Source organism: Peromyscus eremicus, chromosome 19, assembly GCF_949786415.1.
Source record: "Peromyscus eremicus chromosome 19, PerEre_H2_v1, whole genome shotgun sequence".
Taxonomy (NCBI): Eukaryota; Metazoa; Chordata; class Mammalia; order Rodentia; family Cricetidae; genus Peromyscus; species Peromyscus eremicus.
The window spans coordinates 44,335,548-44,353,804 of NC_081435.1; the positions used below are offsets into that span (position 1 = coordinate 44,335,548).

The following is an 18,257-nucleotide window of genomic DNA, read 5'->3' on the forward strand; positions in this document are numbered from 1 at the left end:
CTAGACCAACTGTCTGTATTTTTACAGAGGGTGTCACCCAGCAATTCCCAGAACCCTCCTCCATCCCTAGAGGATAAATCTGCTTCTCAAATATCCCCAGTCCAGCGGCCCAGTCTTCAGCATCAGGGCTGCTTCTGACCTAGCCTTAGCCGCTACAGTCCCATTTCCAGGAAGTTTTCCTCCGTAGATCCTCTTAGAGATGGTAAAGGGTATAGTTTTAAAAAGAGGTGGCTGGAAAATGACCCCAACCTTTCCTCGCACGAGAAAGTCTAGTGACGTATTATTTTTAATGCCTTCAGTTAGGCTAATTTAACACGGAATTGTCGCTTTAATTGGAAAGGATTCCAGCTTCCGGGACTTCCACAGCAAGACACTTGATGTCCTTCGCCTGAGAAGCAGTTTAATCATGGCTTCTGCCTAGTGGCAGTGTGCTCACCAGAGAAAGGAATGTTGGATGTCCTTTGAACTCCCAGGGACAGTCACCAGAAGAAATGATGCTAGCCTCTACCTAAGAAATCTAATTCTGAAAAACTGTGAAATCCGAATTTAAGTCATCAGCAGAGGTCTGGGAAATGACAGACATCAACCTTTTGATAAGGGTGGTCCAACCTGTTTTTATTTGTGGATTGTGTAACCGTGTGTGGCAGGGTTGTGTTAAAGTCAGCTTGTCCCAGCTAGTATGAAATGCAGTCTCTTCATAGGCCAGGACAGGTTTGTTTGTATAAGCTAGCCATCTCGTTGTTCTCAAATTCCTACCGAAAGGCGTTGGGGGCCCATGACTGATGCTTAACTTGAATACTTAAGGGGGGAGAAGAACTAGCCTGCCAAGGCAGGTGAAGATAAGTCCTGTGTTTGGGGCGATTTCTGTCCCTCTGTAGGTACTCAGATCAGTCCACATCCTAGCTCAGAGCCTAGTAAAGACCTTTCCAAGAAATACTCTTTGGAAAGAGACTGATTGGATTTCCCCACTGACGCTTTTCAGTCTTTGTCCATGAAAAGGTTTGTCTTCTTGTTTAGAAACAACAACGAACCCGGGTTTTGTGCTCATGATCCAGTTAAACCCGCCTGGCTGCATTTTCAGTAATCCCCAGTTCCCGAGAGCCTCAGGAAGCACAGGGTGTCCTCCTGAGCACCCTCAAGCACAGCAGGGTGGCCCTCCACTGTCTGGATTCGACGTGGGTTTTAGTCTCCCGCTGACAAGGCCTCCAAGGTGAGGGGCCCCTGCAGGAAAGTTGCTTGTTGGGAATTAGCTCTCTTAAGCCCTTAGCACCTTTAAATAAACACCACCCTGAAACTGAATTGGCCCGTGGATGGAATTCACTTCCTCTTTGAGACAATGCACAATTACTCCCATATCAGTCACTTTACCAGTAGAATAAAACGCTAAGCTGGGTGCCATGGAAAAAACCAAGAAGTGCCTGAATTTTAAGGAACTTCGAGTAGTAATTCAATAAGGAAGGCATTTGGGAGAAACGTGAATAATACAAGATACTGCGTTGGCACCTGGTGAGTTAAGAAACCAGCAGGAGGGGCTAGAGAGCGAGAGGGCTCAGAAGTTCAGATCATGTACTGCTCTGGGGATCAGAACTCCGTTCCTAGCACCTGCATCGATTGGGTGGTTCACTGCCTGTAACTGCAGCTCCCAGAGAATCCCATGCCTCTGGCCTCTGGGGGCACCTGCACTCACACGTACCTACCCACACACAGACACATACACATAATTGAAAATAAAATAAATCCTTTTAAAAAGAAAGAAATAAAGGGAGGGAGGGAGGGAGGGAGGGAGGGAGGAAGGAAGGAAGGAAGGAAGGAAGGCAGGCAGACAGCAGGTACATGGAGGGGACCAGGCAGGAAAGGCTGTGAAGCCAGTGTGCCCCCGGTAGGGCTGTCGAGCAGAGAAGGACTTGGAAGATTTGCACATGTTCCAGGAGAGTGGAAGTGTGTCTTGCATTGAAAGTCACTGTTCGGATAGGATGTTTAGAGATGTGTGCTGGAGACTCCAGTGCTCATCTAGAGTCCCAGAAACAGAACCACCATGTGATGCGACCCTCGGAGCCCTGCCCTGTACAAGAGTGCCTGCCCAAGTAAGGTCAAGTCCAGGAGAGGCTGAAATCCAGCCCAGTTTGCCTCCTCTCCAGCTTCTTGCTAGGCCGTCTGTGCTCAGAGCAAGGTACATCTATCTATCTCTGCTGAGCCAAGTATCAGGAGAGATACCCTCTTCTGAGTGGCTCTTAGGGAGGGCAGCTCTTTCCATACAAGACAGACATGGCTGTGCCTCCAAGAGGCAATCTGACCCTGTGTAAAATTTAGGAAGTATTTAAGTGGATGCTGAAATGAAGTCGTCTCCTACATAAAAGAAGTCAGTCTCTCTGGTTCCCAAGGAGCACTTGACTGCTCTTCCAGAAGTCCTAAATTTAATTCCCAGCAACCACATGGTAGCTTGCAAACATCTCTAATGGGATCTGAACTCCTCTTCTGATGTGCATGAAGACAGAGCACCCATACACATAAAATATACAAATAGAGAGAACAGGCAAAGACGGCCTGCCTTGGTTAGGGTTTCTGTTGCTGTGAAGAGACACCATGACCATGGCAACTCTTATACAGGAAAACATTGAATTGGGGTGGCTTATAGTTTCAGAGGTTTAGTCCATTATCATCATGGAGACATGGCGGCATGCAGGCAGACATGGTGCTGGAGAAGGAGCTGAGAGTTCTACATCTTGATCAGAAGGCAACAGGAAGTGAACTGTGACATTGGGAGTAGCTTGAGCATATATGAGACCTCAAAGCCCACCCCACCTACCCCCAACCCAGCAACACACTTCCTCCAACAAGGCCACACTTCCTAATAGTGCCACTCCCCTTTGGGGGCCGTTTTCTTTCAAACCACCACATGGCCTTGCCTCTTAACAATTGCTAAACTCTTCGAGGTTACAAATTAAATTGGCCCTGAGGTTAAGTAAAGTACTTTTTTTTTTTCTAAACTTTTAAAGCAAAGCATTTTTTCTACTATATAGACCAGGCTGGCCCTCACACTCACAGAGATACGCCTGCTTCTACATCCCAAGTGCTGGGATTAAAGGCGTGCGCCTCCACATCTGGCCCAGTCATAGTTCAAAGGCTTCCATTGTGCCTCTTGTCACATAAAGCAGTACAGCTTTCATATACCTTGAGAAAAACTGAAGAAGGAGAGGGTTGGTCTCTGAACTTCAGTATTTATCTGCTTGGAAAAAAAGAGAAATGCTAATTACAAAATGAGAGTACCAGCCATTTCTGGGATGATGAGTTGGTTTTGCTTGTCAGATGTACTCAGTCTTGATTTCAGTGGCAGGATATAATTCCCATCGGGGTGGCCTGCAGCGTCCGCATGCTGTGAAACATGGTTAATGAGCACACACAGGACTTAGCCCGCCTGCATGTTAACCTCCTGCCTGCTCACATGCAAGCAGAAATAGCAAATAGGTGATAAATTAGGATTAAACTCAGTTAATGCGTCACGGCGATGCCGCTTTATTGCATCTGTCTTTCTGCTCTGTCTCGGTAGAGTGCGGGGAAACCTCAGAAGTGTGTCTCCTGAGCTTTTACGGCCCAGGCCCAGGCTAAGATCAAAGACGGTCTGGACTGTGAATACCACCTTTGTTCTCCTTCAGTTTCACTTCTTTCCCACTTCCCACGTCGCAAACCATCCCAAGGCCGTCTCCATCCACCAACTGGTGTGCCTGCCTCATCCACCATGCTGGCAGTCATCCATTTGTCGGCGGTTCAGTGAACAAACCCTCTTGATTTACCTTCTTCTCTACCCTCTTCCTGTCTCTCTTACCAAGATCAGGCTTAGTTTTTCCATAGCCCATTGTTCACAGCCCACTGCCATGCTGTGTTGAATGGTTAATATAAAGATGAACGCAATTCTTGCCCCACCTTGGAACTCCCATATTGGATAAGATGAATAAGTGGGTGAGTTGGGGTGGGAGAAAGGGATGGATGGATGGATGGATGGATGGATGGATGGATGGATGGATGGATGGGTGGATGGATGGGTGGAGGGGTGGGTGGAGGGATGGATGGATGGATGGATGGATGGATGGATGGATGGGTGGATGGATGGGTAGAGGGGTGGGTGGATGAAATTAGAAATAGAATGTATATACAAATACCTCATGAGGGGACAGAACTAAAATAGATTTGAGCTCTATGGGCAAGATATTCAGTGAGGGCCTCTGATTTCCTACCTATAAAATGAAGGTAATAATTCCCACTTAGCTTGGGTGGCTATAAAGATTAGAGTCTGTAAATTGCTTAGGGAAGTGCGTAGTTAAAACAACAACCCGGAGTGGGACCGTCATAAGTACAACAAAAGGTGATAAGTGACATAAGAGAAGTGCAAACAAAGAGGGTGGGGGTTCCTGGCACCTGCAGGAGGCCACCCATGTGTGTGAGCCATGAGCTTGCGCTTGCGCACTGGGGCTTTCCCAGCCTCCAGGTGATCTGCAGCACAGCACACGCCTTGGCTGGGCAGAGCTGAGCAGCTCGGGGCCACAGGCACAGGCCAGGAGCTGGGCAAGTCCTGGGCGGTCAGACATTTACAAGGGAAGCAGGTGTCACCTGCAGGGACTGCCTGCCATTAAGGCTCCCACGGAGTGGCTTCAGAATGGAGGCTGGGAAGGACCTCAGCTGCCAGAGTTGACCAGGCTGCCAGTGAGGAATGAAGATCATTCCTCTCTCTAGAACGCGGGAGCACTTCATTGCTTCTCCTCCTGCCTCCCTCTGGATGGCTAAAGTGAAGCGCTTTTCTCTCTTCTCCAGCTTAGAGGCAGAGAATGGTGTGGAGGATAGGAAGAAGATCAGCAAGTCGCCAACAGCCCAGTCCCCTACCTCGTCAGGGGAGGCCGAGTCCCCAGACCAGAAGAAAAGCATTGGCCTGTGGTGAGTCTTCAGCGGACCCTTTGTTCTCGGGCTGGTAGAGAACACTGGCGTTTCTGGTTTTATGGTTGTGGCTCAACTGTACGCAGATCATGCCCTGAGAAAGCATGGCCCTGGTTTTTGCCCTGGTACTCTCATGTCTTCCTAGCAGGACCTTTTGCTCCTGCTCATCAGCCTCTGCAGAAGGGCTACCTCTTTCTGAAAACAATGATGTGTTGATTGAGGAAGCCAGAGGGTCTACTCTCAATGCAGAATGCGCCCAGTGTCTGCTCAGCCTCCACATACGCACAACCGCCCTCACTTTTCCTGGGAGCCACGGGAAAGAGCAGAGGAGAACCCATCCCAGGGATCTGCTGAGCTACCCATGTCCTGGGACTGGGGCTATGAAGGAGACCCGGTTTGGCTGTAAGGGAGGAGGAGTGATGTGTCTTAATACAGAGCTGTAGGGCTCTATCACTCTCAGAGGCAAAAACTGCCAAGGGGGAGCTTAGAGGTATTTGTGGCCAGAGGAATCAATGTGAGACGTTTTGTTGTTCTTGTTTTAATTTTGGTTTTGTTTTTTGGTTCCGGGGATCAAACCTGAGGCTGAACACACACAACTGTTCTACCACCGAGCTGTGTCCCCAGGCTTAAATGTGGTTTTTAGGACTCTCCACAAAGGGGAAGTGCTCTCTCTCCTCCCCATTATTGTAGCTGTTAGAAGCCCTGCCCTCCCCCACCTCTGCCAGGAGACAGTTAACCAAGTCCTACCTTTCCCTTCATCCCTGGGTCTCCACCTCTGTCTCCTTTCAGCCCTCTCCTAAATCAATGCCTGTAGTGTAACTCCTCACCCAGATTTCCCTTTTCAGGTACCACTCCCAGTAACTTGTGTCTTCCCTGCACACCCTGTTTGTGGTGTCTCATCTTTCACCATTTTTTTATAGCTGTTTTCCCGGCAGAGCACCCTGCCCCGCTCACCAAATGACCATGTCTTCCCCCCCCCCACACACACACACAAGAGCACAATGTGTATGCTCTCACAGTTCTTTCTCTGTGACCGACTGGGGAGTTACCTTGCAAATGCTTGGGTTCTCTCTGACTTCCCCAGGCTTCAAATGAGAACTGTGCGTGCATCAGTAGGAGATGTGGGGAACTACGAGGGTATCCGGCCTGGCAGTGGTGCAGAGGGCCGGGCACTGATGCTCTGCTCACGATGTCTGGAAATTCTTAACTGTTTTCATGCGCCTTCATTTAGCACTGGGCTGTGGTCTTGCTTGTGGGCAGCTGTAGGAAGTGAGACTACCATGACCGAGACGATGCGGAGAAATCAGTACTATGCAAAGAAGCTTCCCGTCTGCACCACAGGGCCGCCCCTGTGCCACTGTGCCTTTCAAGCCCTTAAAGAGAGAGCTGCCCTCCTTACTGTATTTGCCTACCCTGCATAGTCCTTCAGAACATCTGCCTGCCACCTTCTAATTCCAATAACGTGCGTTGAGCCAACAGAAGTGGTGCATTCCATCCTTATTTTATTTGCTGCTGTCATTTTGTTTTCTTGATGTTTGTTTGTTTTGAGACAGGGTCTCTCTGTGTAGACCAGACTAGCGTCAAACTCACAGAGATCCATTTGCCTCTGCCTCCGGAGTGCTCGGGTTAAGTGTGTGTACCACCACACCCAGCATTGTTTGGTTGTTATTGTTTGTGTTTGATGTACTGTGTAGCTGAGGCTTGCCCCTAACTCACTGTATCCCCCAGGATGGCCTTCAATTCATGATCTTCCTGCCTCAGGCTCCCAAATACTAGGACTACAGTCGGGCACTGTCATACCTATCTACATGTCATTATTATTTTTGACATTTGTAAAAATAGTTATCTTTTCAGGTCGAGTATAGGCAAACTCATAGTTCAAAAAAATAATAATAATCCCAGAATTCCCAGGGAACATTTTAGCTAGTCCAGAGCTGGTCAAGTCCATCTACTGTGAGTTGCTGAGAGGTCCTTTTCCTGATTTACGGATCATAAACTCCTGGGAGAAGCCTAGACATTGTACAGCCTATGTTCTCATAGCAGAGAAAACCAGTGTCTACTGTCTGCCCGGCGTCCGTCCTGTCTGTCCCTCTGTGGCATTTGAATTCATTCAGATTCCTCCTAGATCTACTTTGAACCAAATAAGTAGTTTCAGTTTAAGAAACTGTGTCGAATTATGGACCTGCTGTCTACTATGTCCGGCCACTAGCAATAAAGCAGCTACATAATTATAAAATACGTTTCCGCATCAATTCTAGAACTCATACACGCTTTCCACCTTGAAGTGACTGTTCTCAGCTACGGGGTTGAAGATAACGCGCAGACTCACACGCAGCTGCTTAAAGGGGAGAGCCAGGCTTAAGTCAGCCTGCAACCGAGATTCCAGAGTTCTAGCCTCTGCCTTTAACAGACAAGGGAAGACTTGACTTTTATGATGGTGTCTGTGTGGTATGCCTTGTATGCACACGATGGGGAAGGTTATGTGAGCCCGTGTGTATACACTGAGAGACCAGAGGAGGAATTCAAGTGTCCTTTTCTCTCTCTCTTCATCCTATTCCTTTTGACAAGGTCTCTCGCTGAGCATGGAGTCCACCATTTTTAGCTAGGCCAGTGGCAGTAAGCCCAGCAAACCCTCTTATCTCTACCCAACCCAGTGCTGAGGTTACAGACTCACACAGACATGCCTGGCTTTTTACGTGGGTACTGGGGATCCAAGACCGGGTCCTCATGTGTTAGTAACACTCACTCTTTACCCACTAAGCCATCTTTCCAAACCCCACTCTTGTGTTTGGAAGATTCTGAGTAGCTCAGGGTGGCCTCAAATGCATTCATCCCTGCCAACCAAACTGCAGAAACAGGGAGACTCTTTGAAGGGGTGTGGACTGTGGGCAAATGGGACCAACAATGCTACCTTTGATGATCTGGAGAAGGCACAGCCGTGTGGAGCACCACCCTCTCGGGGGGTGGAGCCCTTCCTTACACAGTATTGCTTTCTGAGACTTCTCAATGTGTTCTTCTCACTCCCTGCAGGCGCCGTGAGCAGGACCAGAAAGCAAATGAGAAATCAAACTGTTAGACCCCCTTATCCAAAGCCTCATGCCTTAGCCTTCCATGTCCTAGCCTCACAGACATGCACCACCATGCCCGCCCGGCATGCACTGCCTTTAACAAAAAGAAGAAGAAAAAAAAATGTTTGATGCATGTGCCCACAAGCTCTCTAAGGATAAAGACTGTCTTGTGTGCCTAAGGTCTTCAGCACAATGCTCCACTTAGTTAATTCTTATTAAATATTAATGGATTGTGAAACAAAAATATTCCTTGATTGAGCTTCAGCTGTAATTTTATTGGGTGATGAGCCTCAAGGACTCCTCTTTCTACTGATTAGAAACACTGTTGAACTGATATAATTACTTTCACATCTCAAATGCCCTTTCTGCAGTTCATCATGGCAGCCTGCTGAGTTCATCCCGGTCACAGGATTCACAAATGCCCACAGAGTGCAGTGAGCTCTGATCTGTATCTAGAAGCAGAAAACTAATGTCAGTCTTTCACGTGACATGGTACAACAGTAAGGGTTTATAATGCACAGACAGTTCCTTGTGTAATCTCTGTGGGTTTTATTTCCCCAGGTCAAAATCCAGTTTTGATGGTTCCACTTGGTCGGGTGATAAGAATGAGTGTAAAGCCGAAAGTAAGACTGAAAGAAAGAAGTCTTCCTCTTCCAGCCAGGTAATGAGGGACCGCAGGGTGTGTGGGCTCTGAGGGCGACATGGCCTTGGGAGCCAATGGAGAGTAAGAATCCAGAAATGCAGCCATCTACCAACCAGGGCCAAAGTAGGCACTGGGTTTAGAGAATGTGAAGGACAGATGGGCGCTGCTCGTCTGGCCGACCTGATTCCACAGCTGAGCCATCTGCACACATGGAGAGGCGGAGTGCAAGGCTGTGGGACAGAGCCTGACACTCGAGTGCTTGTCTGATATCTCACGGGGGGGGGGGGGGGGGGGAGCACTGCATCCACGAATTATAATACAGTCTCATCAGGTACCTGCCGCACAGAGAAGCAAGACCTATGAAACACACAGGTCACAACTCTGTCTGTGCTGAATACACCCAGAGAGGTGACAGAATGCACCTTTACTGGGGCCAGATTGGGGGAGTTCGGGTTTTATTTGGGGGTTTTGGTTCTAGGAATTGAACCCAAGTCTTGTGTGCCAAGGACGTACTCCACTACTAAGCAAGACCCCTGAACACCAGTGTCCTGCAGGTTGTTGTTGTATACGTCTCCCCTAAATGATTGAACTCGTGCCTTCTAAGAACTAAACAAAAGAGTGGGCACAGGCATGAAATTTAATTTTTTAATGTTCAATTTCCACAGCTATCCTACCAAGGTGTGCCCTTTTTAAAGATTGTTTTTTGGATCCGGGCAGTGGTGGCTCACACCTTTAATCCCAGCACTCAGGAGGCAGAACCAGGCAGATCTCTGTGAGTTCGAAGCCAACCTGGGCTACAGAGTGAGTCCCAGGAAAGGAGCAAAGCTACACAGAGAAACCCTGTCTTGAAAAACCATTAAAAAAAAAAAAAAAAGATTTTTTTTGCCCTCCCCCATGGGGGCCAGTCAACAGTCAGATAATATACTTATATGCTGTATTGATTTTTTTTTCCTCTTCCTTTCTTTCTCCCAAACTCCCCCCCCCCTCCCACAACAATACTCTGCTGCCTAGGTTGCCCTTGAACTCATGATGGTCTTCTTGTTTTAGTCTTCCAAGTGCCATAATAGAATATCTCCAACCTTTTTTCTTACCTTTTTTTTTTTTTTTCAGACTTGATAGCCTGATCTAGAGCTTTTCTTTATGCCAATAGATGGTCTGGTTTTGTTGTTGAGAGCTCTGCTGGTTCAGATAGCACAGCATCAAAGACCCTGCTTTCCAGAGTTCCTATCACAGCGGTTCTCAACCTATGGGTGGTGACCCCCTTGGAGGTCGAACGACCCTTTCACAGGGGTCACATATCAGATATCCTGAATATAAGACATTTACATTTTGATTCATAACAGTAGCAAAATTACAGTTTTGAAGTAGCAATGAAATGATTTTATGGTGTGGATGGGCAGCATTAGGAAGGTTGAGAACCGCTGTCTTAGCACATATTTTCTCAGGAGCGTTCTAGAAGCAGAGCAACCGGTCACTAAAGGACCTAGATCAGTCTCTCAGTCACTGTGTGGCCATGTTCCTCAATACCCCTGATTCATGGTGTCCTAACCCTGGAATGGGGTGCCACCTACTTGGAGTTGGGGTGCTGATGATGCTTGTGGCAAGCATTTCACTAGCTACAAATTGCTGGCTGTATATTATCTCCACAGTTATAGAGCCAGGTGCAATTTGCAAGGACGCCCTTTTCAGACACTTGGGCCTTGTACCACCCTGGAATGTTATATCCTGCTCGTCTGCCTCTGGCCTCAGGTGCTTTCGTGGTCACATAGTACTGGTGACCACATGTTGTCCTGAGTGGTGGGCTCTCCCAATGTGTTACTCTGTGTAAGCCTGGAAGTATCCCTCTAGGGGAGGGAATTCCTTTGACATCAGAAACAGAAAAAAAGAAACTGAGAGACCCAGGGGAACTAAATGGTGAGGGCATGACCACACACCAAGGCAGAAGTAGGGCCAAGGACTTCAAGTTCAGGGTTAGCTGAGTGCAAAGCTTCTAAGCCCTGAGCTGTCCCCAGGGCACTTGGGTGTATGGCTCTAGCACCTTCCCTGGTGAAAGTCCTTAGAATGTCGTCTGCTGTCTTATCGGGAGTACCTTGGCCCTGATCTGATGCTCAGCTGGCCACCCAACAAGGTGTCAATTATGTTGGAACATGAACCTATGTGATCCTGCATCCCCTGTGTCTCCCTGAAGGACTGAATTGGAAAATGAGTAGTTAAACTTGTGTGATGGTTGGCAGCCTCTGGTGACGGTGCTGATGCCTGTGTTTTGCCCTCCCGCAGTACAAGGCGAACATGCACTTCCACAAGTTATTTCTTGATGTCCCGACTGAAGAGCCGCTGAGGCAAAGTAAGTCCTGCCTGTAACTGGTTTAAGTTACATATTTAAAAGTCTGTCTGAAGGAGCTGGAGACATGGCTCAGCAGTTTCAGAGGACCTGGGTCCAGTTCCCAGCACCCACATGGCAGCTCACAACTGTCTGTAACTCCAGTCCCAGGGCATCGGTGCCCTCTTCTGGGCTCCAAGGGCACTAGCATGACCATGGTACACAGACATACATGCAGACAAAACATGCATACACTTCAAATAAAAATTATATTAGAAAAATGTTTTTTGAGTTGTCTCAACAGTATAGGGAGAAGGAGAGCACATTTCAGGGACTTGGTCACCAAGAAAAAAGTTTCTGGAAGGTATAGGTCGTGCCATGACAGTAGTACCAGCTGCGCTTACCTCTCACTAGCACCCTGGAGCGTAAGACAGAAGGAACAGTCTGCTCTCGTGATACCGAGTCATTCAGGAAGGTTCCACAGTGACGTCCTTGCCTGAGTCATCCTGAGATTTAGGATAATCAGCCTGGGGCAGGAAAGGCTGCCCCAAGAGGCTGAAAGGAAGCGTAGTAGTCCCCGGTGTACAGAAGCATCCATGCCTGTGCAGTGCAGAGCATAGTGGTCACAGCAGAGCATTGTGGTCACATCCAAGCAGCTTCCCAGCATGCCGGGTCAGCGTGTGGCTCATCGCAGGACCCACGATTCAACTCTAGCCTCTCTTGATGTATACTTGCTAATGTATACTTGTTCATTGACCGGCAGAAGGTGTGGTCATGTGCTCTTTCCCCAGGCAAACCATCATATCATCAGTGAGTCATTAGGATCTTGGCAAGAGAGGACCACGAGTGCTTATATTAGCATGCAGGTGACACACTGTTGCAGATAGAAGAGGTCTCGAAAACACCATTCTTGGTTTCTGGAGGTAGACTTGCCCTCCTCCCATTTCGACAATAGAATGTCTCTAACACTTTGAATTGAAAAGTACATGCTAGTCACGACGACTTTATTATGCTAAAAGTGACTCAGGAGCTGGGCATGGTGATGTGTGCCTGTAATCCCAGCACTCAGGACTACAGCAGGAACTTTTCAAATTTGAGCCCAACCAGATGTAAATTTTGAACTCCAGGCTAGCCTGAACCACACAGCACCACCTTATCTTTTTTTTTTTTTCTTTCCGGAGCTGAGGACCGAACCCAGGGCCTTGCGCCTCCTAGGCAAGCGCTCTACCACTGAGCTAAATCCCCAACCCCACCACCTTATCATAAAAGAAAAAAAAAACTCATAAAGAAATGATAGTGTAGCCAAGCAAAGTACATTCACATATTGTATGTAAGTGCAAAAACATGTATAGCGAGAAATTTTAAAAATGGGGAACAGTCTATTACTTGCAGCGGATAAAGAGCGCAGGAGTTATTTCCAAAGCAATGCCCTCCTCAAAGAAAGCAAGCCTAGGAGTTTTATTCTGGGAAGCTAGACATGTAGGAAATCACTTTGGGGGTGGACATGCTTCTGAGCATGCCCATTTTAAGGTCATAGTTCAAGAAGGAAAGATGGCGGACGGACATACTTCTGGGCATGCTTTAACCCAAATTCACAGAGCACATGCTTGAAAGTTAAAGTGATAGACCTGAATGTTTTGGGGCATGCTTAGTCAGGGTCACAAAGATGGTAGACAGGAGCATCTCTGGTCATGCTGAGCTCTCTCCAACAACAACACAACAAGACAGGCCATTATGGAGTTGCATTAAATGGAGGCATTGGCCCTGAAGAGGCCTGCCTTTCTTAGTGGCTAGCAATGGGACTTTGGAGTATGAATGTGTGTTTTGTCACCAAAATAGAGACAATTTTTTATTTGAAATAGAAATCATGGAAATAATAGTAGTTTGGTGAAATTCTAAATGGTGCTGCTCCACCTGTCTGTCTCTTAGGCTTTACCTGTGCTCTGCAGAAAGAAATTCTATACCAAGGAAAGCTCTTCGTGTCGGAAAACTGGATTTGTTTTCATTCCAAAGTCTTTGGAAAAGACACTAAGGTTGGTGTGTTTAGAAGAAAGGGTTAACACGGTATTGCCTGTTTTAGTAGAAATTACTTTAAATTTAGCTATATTTAAATATTTCCCTCCTGAGCCTGAGTTTATATCCAGTTCCCTTTCTTGTGCTTCCAAATCCGATGGCTCTAAATGCCTCCAGATGATTCTGACTTCCTCCCTTCCCCAAAGCACCACCTGCTTCCCCCTTTCCTTACACACATCACCCTGTACTTCTCCCACCCTTAACCCTGAATCCCTTTTACCCACATGTCATCAGAGACACTGAAGTCGTTCCTGTGTGTTTCTGGGAAACATGCTCTCATCATTTCAAAGGCATTCATTAAAAACCAAAATATGTAGCTGGGTGTGGTGGCTCAACCCTATAATCCTAGCAGGAGGGCTTCCATGAGTTTGACGGCAAGCTGGGCTCTAAGTGAGTGCCAGGTGAGCCTAACCTACTGTATATGACCCTGCCTCAAACAACTACCCCCTTTGAAAAAAAAAAAAAAAAACTTTTAAAACGTATCCATTTTTGTTGTATCCATAACAGTTACTAGGACAACAGGTTTGTAAATTAGTGTCTTACCCTTGCTGGCACAAGGAACCTAGAATTTGAGTGTACAAGGCTTTATGTGTGGAAGTCAGAGCCCCATGACCTCAAATATGCTCTGGTGTGGCTGCCTTGAATCCTCCATCAAACACGAAGTTGGGCTGAGACACAGGACACCCAGAGCTTGAGAACAGCCTCAGTGATGAAGGAACTAGCAGTTTCTCGAGGCCCTGCTTTCTGAGACTGTCCCACAAAGAAGGAAAGGACAGTCGTGCCTGTGAACTATGGCGTTCTAGCACAGTTCATTCAGGCAGCCAGAGGTCAGAGGAGTACCTTCCTGCTTTGCATGACCTCAGTGAGTTTTCAGGTACTGTACCTTGAGATTATTAGTAAGCCACTTAATAGCCATAAAGTAGCCAGTTATGAAATAAAACCCTTTGAAATAAATATACTATATCTAAACATTCTCCCTACAGCCACTGGTAATTCTATAAGGACCACTCAATGAATATGATGAATATTCTCTATCGTGCTGGTGTTAGCTATGGACAGCAGCATACTTCATGTTCCTTTTTTTATTACACATTATTCTTAGACAGGCATATTTTAAATTGAGGCATTCTCTGAATTAGTACGATGCAAAGTAGTATTCCACCATTACTCTAGATTTCAGGATTATAAGAAGTTGGTCAGAGCTGGAGAGATGACTCAGTAGTTCATAGCACTGACTGCTCTTCCAGAGGACCAGGGTTTAATTCCCAGCACCCACAGGTAGCTCATACCTGTCTGTAACTCCAGTATCTGACACCCTCACACAGACATACATGCAGGCAAAACACCAATGCACATAAAATAAAAATAAATAAGTTATATTTAAAAGAAGCTGGTCATGAGGTCCATGGGGGATCTGGTCCTGCTTCTCAGTGGGATAAACATGGCTCTGAATTCAGAGCGAGTCTGGGTCTCTAATCAGAGTCCAGGAACTGAAGACATTCTGAACAAAGGATTTTTCTTTTTTAATAACGTATAAGTTCACCAAGGCAGTGAGTGAGCTTCCAACTAGTGGGATTTAGCAATGGTTTGAAAATTGTGCATGTATGTCAGTGACAAAAAGAAGCTGAAAGGAGTGTCCCTGGTCTTTTAATACATAGACACACTTGGGCTTCTTCTGTGTGAGCTACAGCTAATCCTCGGAGAGAGAAGACAGAATTAGCAGGGGACAGGAAGAAAACCAGGACAATGGTCTGTGTCTTCCCACCCCAAAAATGGTGTCAGAGAGGTTTGGGCTTCAGAGGTCTTGCAGAATTCCCTCAAGGGTCACCAGACCTCAGTCCAACGTGTTCTAATAAGATTAAAGACTGTCAGCTTGTTCTCTTTCTACATGCCTACCCTGAAACACGCATTACCTGCAAGGTCTTTTAAAGATGCTACTAAAATTAACATGCGTATATATCATGTTCCGTCTAGTCTCACTGAAAGTTCACGTCGTCTTCATTTCACAAGTTATTCGGTTATAATTTTATAGCCGTGGAACAGAGGATTAAAATTCCTTCTGGGTCATTTATGGCTCAGGAAAGCCTGAACTTATGGCCCCTTGTCACTGTGTGCTTGTGGTACTTGCTCAGAAGCCAAATCGGACTCATCATTATAGTAGATCTCAAGTACTTTTTTTCCAAAGTGATTCCAACGTCAGAATTATCCCCTGCCCTTGAGAATGTTTATGGGTAGAAATCTTTAAAACAATAGCTTTTAGGAAAGTATCTAAATGGGATCAGTCCCTCATTTTTCACAGTCTCCCTTCCTAGAACTCCTCAGAGCAGAGGATAACCCATCTCAGGGAACCAAATGTGAACGCAGATATTCAAAATTAAAAGGTTGTTTCCGGGCGGTGGTGGCACATGTCTTTAATCCCAGCACTCGGGAGACAGAGCCAGGCGGATCTCTGTGAGTTCAAGGACAGCCTGGTCTACAGAGCGAGATCCAGGACAGGCACCAAAACTACACAGAGAGACCCTGTCTTGGAAAAAAAAAATTGTTTCCGTTCCCTCAAACTGGCAGAACCAGCCCAAGGCCCTCCTCTTCCCCCACTGACCCACTGACCTCTTTCAGAATTCATGAAACTTTTTTTATAAAATACATGTTCCACTAAGTGTGTGTACCTATGCATCAAGTCGAATCATTTTTGTTTTAAACCATGCCTGTGTGTGAGGCTGTTTAGGGGTTCACGGTGATACGGTCATTTTCACTTGAAACCAAACAGTGGCGGTCCCTGTTCTCTGTGTCATCTGATATATTCTTATAGCCTATCACATGGGAGGAAATGACCATTTTGGATCAGATCAGTTCAGATTCCAACGTTTGTAAGTTCTGATGCACAGGACCTTGAATGAGCCATGCATTTCTCCAAACAGATTTCGTGATATCTAAGCCTTACATGATTGACGTGATTAAATGACAGTCTCACTTGATAAGTAAGGATTGTTGTTACTTATTTGAGCCAGAAATGAACAGGTTGTGCATTCTGATATCATGAGACAAAAGAGAGGAACCTGGTTAAAGTTTCTATTCAGCACTGAATGTCCTCCGAACCTTATCTTATTTAATCCAGAAAAGAATTCTGAATATTAAGGAAGGCTGTCTGAATTTATAAATCAGGAGGCAGAAGCTTTGCTTGGATAGCGTGTCAGGTTGAGAAGGTCATGTATATAGTAACGGGACTAAATTCAAGTTCAAGACTTTCTGTCCAGCAGCTTTCCCCTCCCACCTGCGCTCAACCCAAAAACCAAGTCCAGAGCAGATCCCGTAAGCCCTAGACCTCCACGGAGCCTTGAGCCCTGATGCATGAACATCAGGATAAACATTTGTTCTGTTACCATGTCTAGAGCTTCCCAGCTGTGCCCTGTGGCTTTGGATACCCCTGTCTGAACAGCTCAGTGATATGTTCCCACCACTCCCAGATTCGGTTTTTCATGAAGCTTGCTGGTGGTGTCTTGAGCCAAGTGTAGATTTGAAGTGCTGTGGGTCAAGTCTGAGCTGGTGTTGACTGGATGGTTCTGTTTCAGATCTCTATCCCAGCTTTCTCCGTCACCCTGATAAAGAAAACCAAAACCGCCCTTCTGGTGCCAAATGCCCTGATCATATCGACGGTCACAGACAGGGTGAGTACCGCAGTGCAGGACCACCTTTGCTTTGTCTGTGGTTATTGTTGTGGTTGTTATAATTTAATGCTTTTCAATAGCAAGTTTACAGGAACCGCACAGAAAGCAAACAGCGTTAACTGTGCATTGTACGCAGAACAACTCTGGAAAGTACATCAAAGGCATGGAACCTACTGTGTGCTAACAACGCTTCCCCCACCATCCAGTTGACACCAATACAGAATTTATCCATTAAAAAAAAAGATCTGGGAGCCTGGCAAGGTGGCTTAGTGGATAAGAATGCTAACTGCAAACAGCACAGCTAGCATTGAGTCCCCAGATCCCGCAATGGAGAAAGAGAACTAATTCCCAAATATAGTGCTTTGCCCTCTACATGTGTGCACTGTAGCACTCACGTCCACACACACATCATACACACACATGCATGCTTGCACTGATAATAACAATAGATTAAAACTAAGTTTAAAAAGGAAAAAGAAAAGGCTTGGGCTGGGTATGGTGGTGCATGCTTTTAAGGAGGCAAAGGTAGACAGATCTTTGTGAGGTTAAGGTCAGCCTGGTCTAAATAGTGAGTTCCACGACAGCCAGGACTACAGAGGGGCTTTGTGTTAAAAAACCGAGAGACAGACAGACAGAAACACGGGGGGGGGGGGGGGGGGATATTAGAGGGGAGAAGCCTGGGCTAGTGAGGTAGCTCAGCAACTAAAGGACTGGCAAAAGCCTGACAGCCTAAGTTTGGTCCCCAGTCTCACAGGTGACAGGCCTCTACACACACACACACACACACACACACACACACACACACACACACTTAATTAATTAGAGTTTTTTCTAATCCTAATGTGAACCAGGCATGCCACCAAGCCTAACGATCTGCGTTCTATCCCCAGGACCCAGGTGATAGAAGGAGAGAACTGAGTCCAAGTTATCCTTGGACATCCACATATGCACCACAACATGCACACATACACACACACAAATGCATACACACACACACACACACACACACACACACACACACACAGCCTCTCTTCTGTACCAAGGTTCTAGAATAACTCCTAAACTGGGCTGCCCTGAACATGCACAGCCAGAAACCTTTCCATTTAGACATTTGTTTCACCTGTTATTTTCATGAAAGCCTAAAAGCTGCCTTCACTTTCTAACCATGCTAGATAACTGAGTATGGGTAAGAAGGGAAAATAACAGCTGTTCTGGCCAAGTGTGAACATCTGTGAGCTCTGTACTGAGGAACTAACTCAGGAGAATCATAAGTTTGAGGTCAGATTGGACTATGTAGTAAGATAGACAAATGATCAAACTAGATGATAGATAGATAGATAGATAGATAGATAGATAGATAGATAGATAGATAATAGATAGATAGATAGATAGATAGATAGATAGATAGATAGATAGATAGATTGATTCTGATAAACTAAAAAAGAAATTAACACGCCTATTTTTTTAATACAAATAGCTATCAAGCACTTACTCTTTGCCAGTGTACATCAGAGCTAGACTTTGCACCTAGATCTGTCCAGTGCCAGAGCCCACGGCGCCCA

The 18,257-nt window shown here is 46.3% G+C and overlaps 1 protein-coding gene across 2 annotated transcripts in view; it reads left to right on the top strand.

The window, feature by feature from the left end:
* Positions 1-18,257, top strand: part of Gramd2b (GRAM domain containing 2B) — a 100,220-nt gene that overhangs the window by 65,661 nt on the left and 16,302 nt on the right. For both annotated transcript variants that reach the window (XM_059246103.1, XM_059246104.1), the window contains exons 2-6: positions 4,807-4,926; positions 8,556-8,655; positions 10,915-10,981; positions 12,887-12,990; positions 16,600-16,695. In XM_059246103.1, the coding sequence (XP_059102086.1) occupies positions 4,807-4,926; positions 8,556-8,655; positions 10,915-10,981; positions 12,887-12,990; positions 16,600-16,695 (487 nt within the window). The remainder of the gene's footprint in view (positions 1-4,806; positions 4,927-8,555; positions 8,656-10,914; positions 10,982-12,886; positions 12,991-16,599; positions 16,696-18,257) is intronic.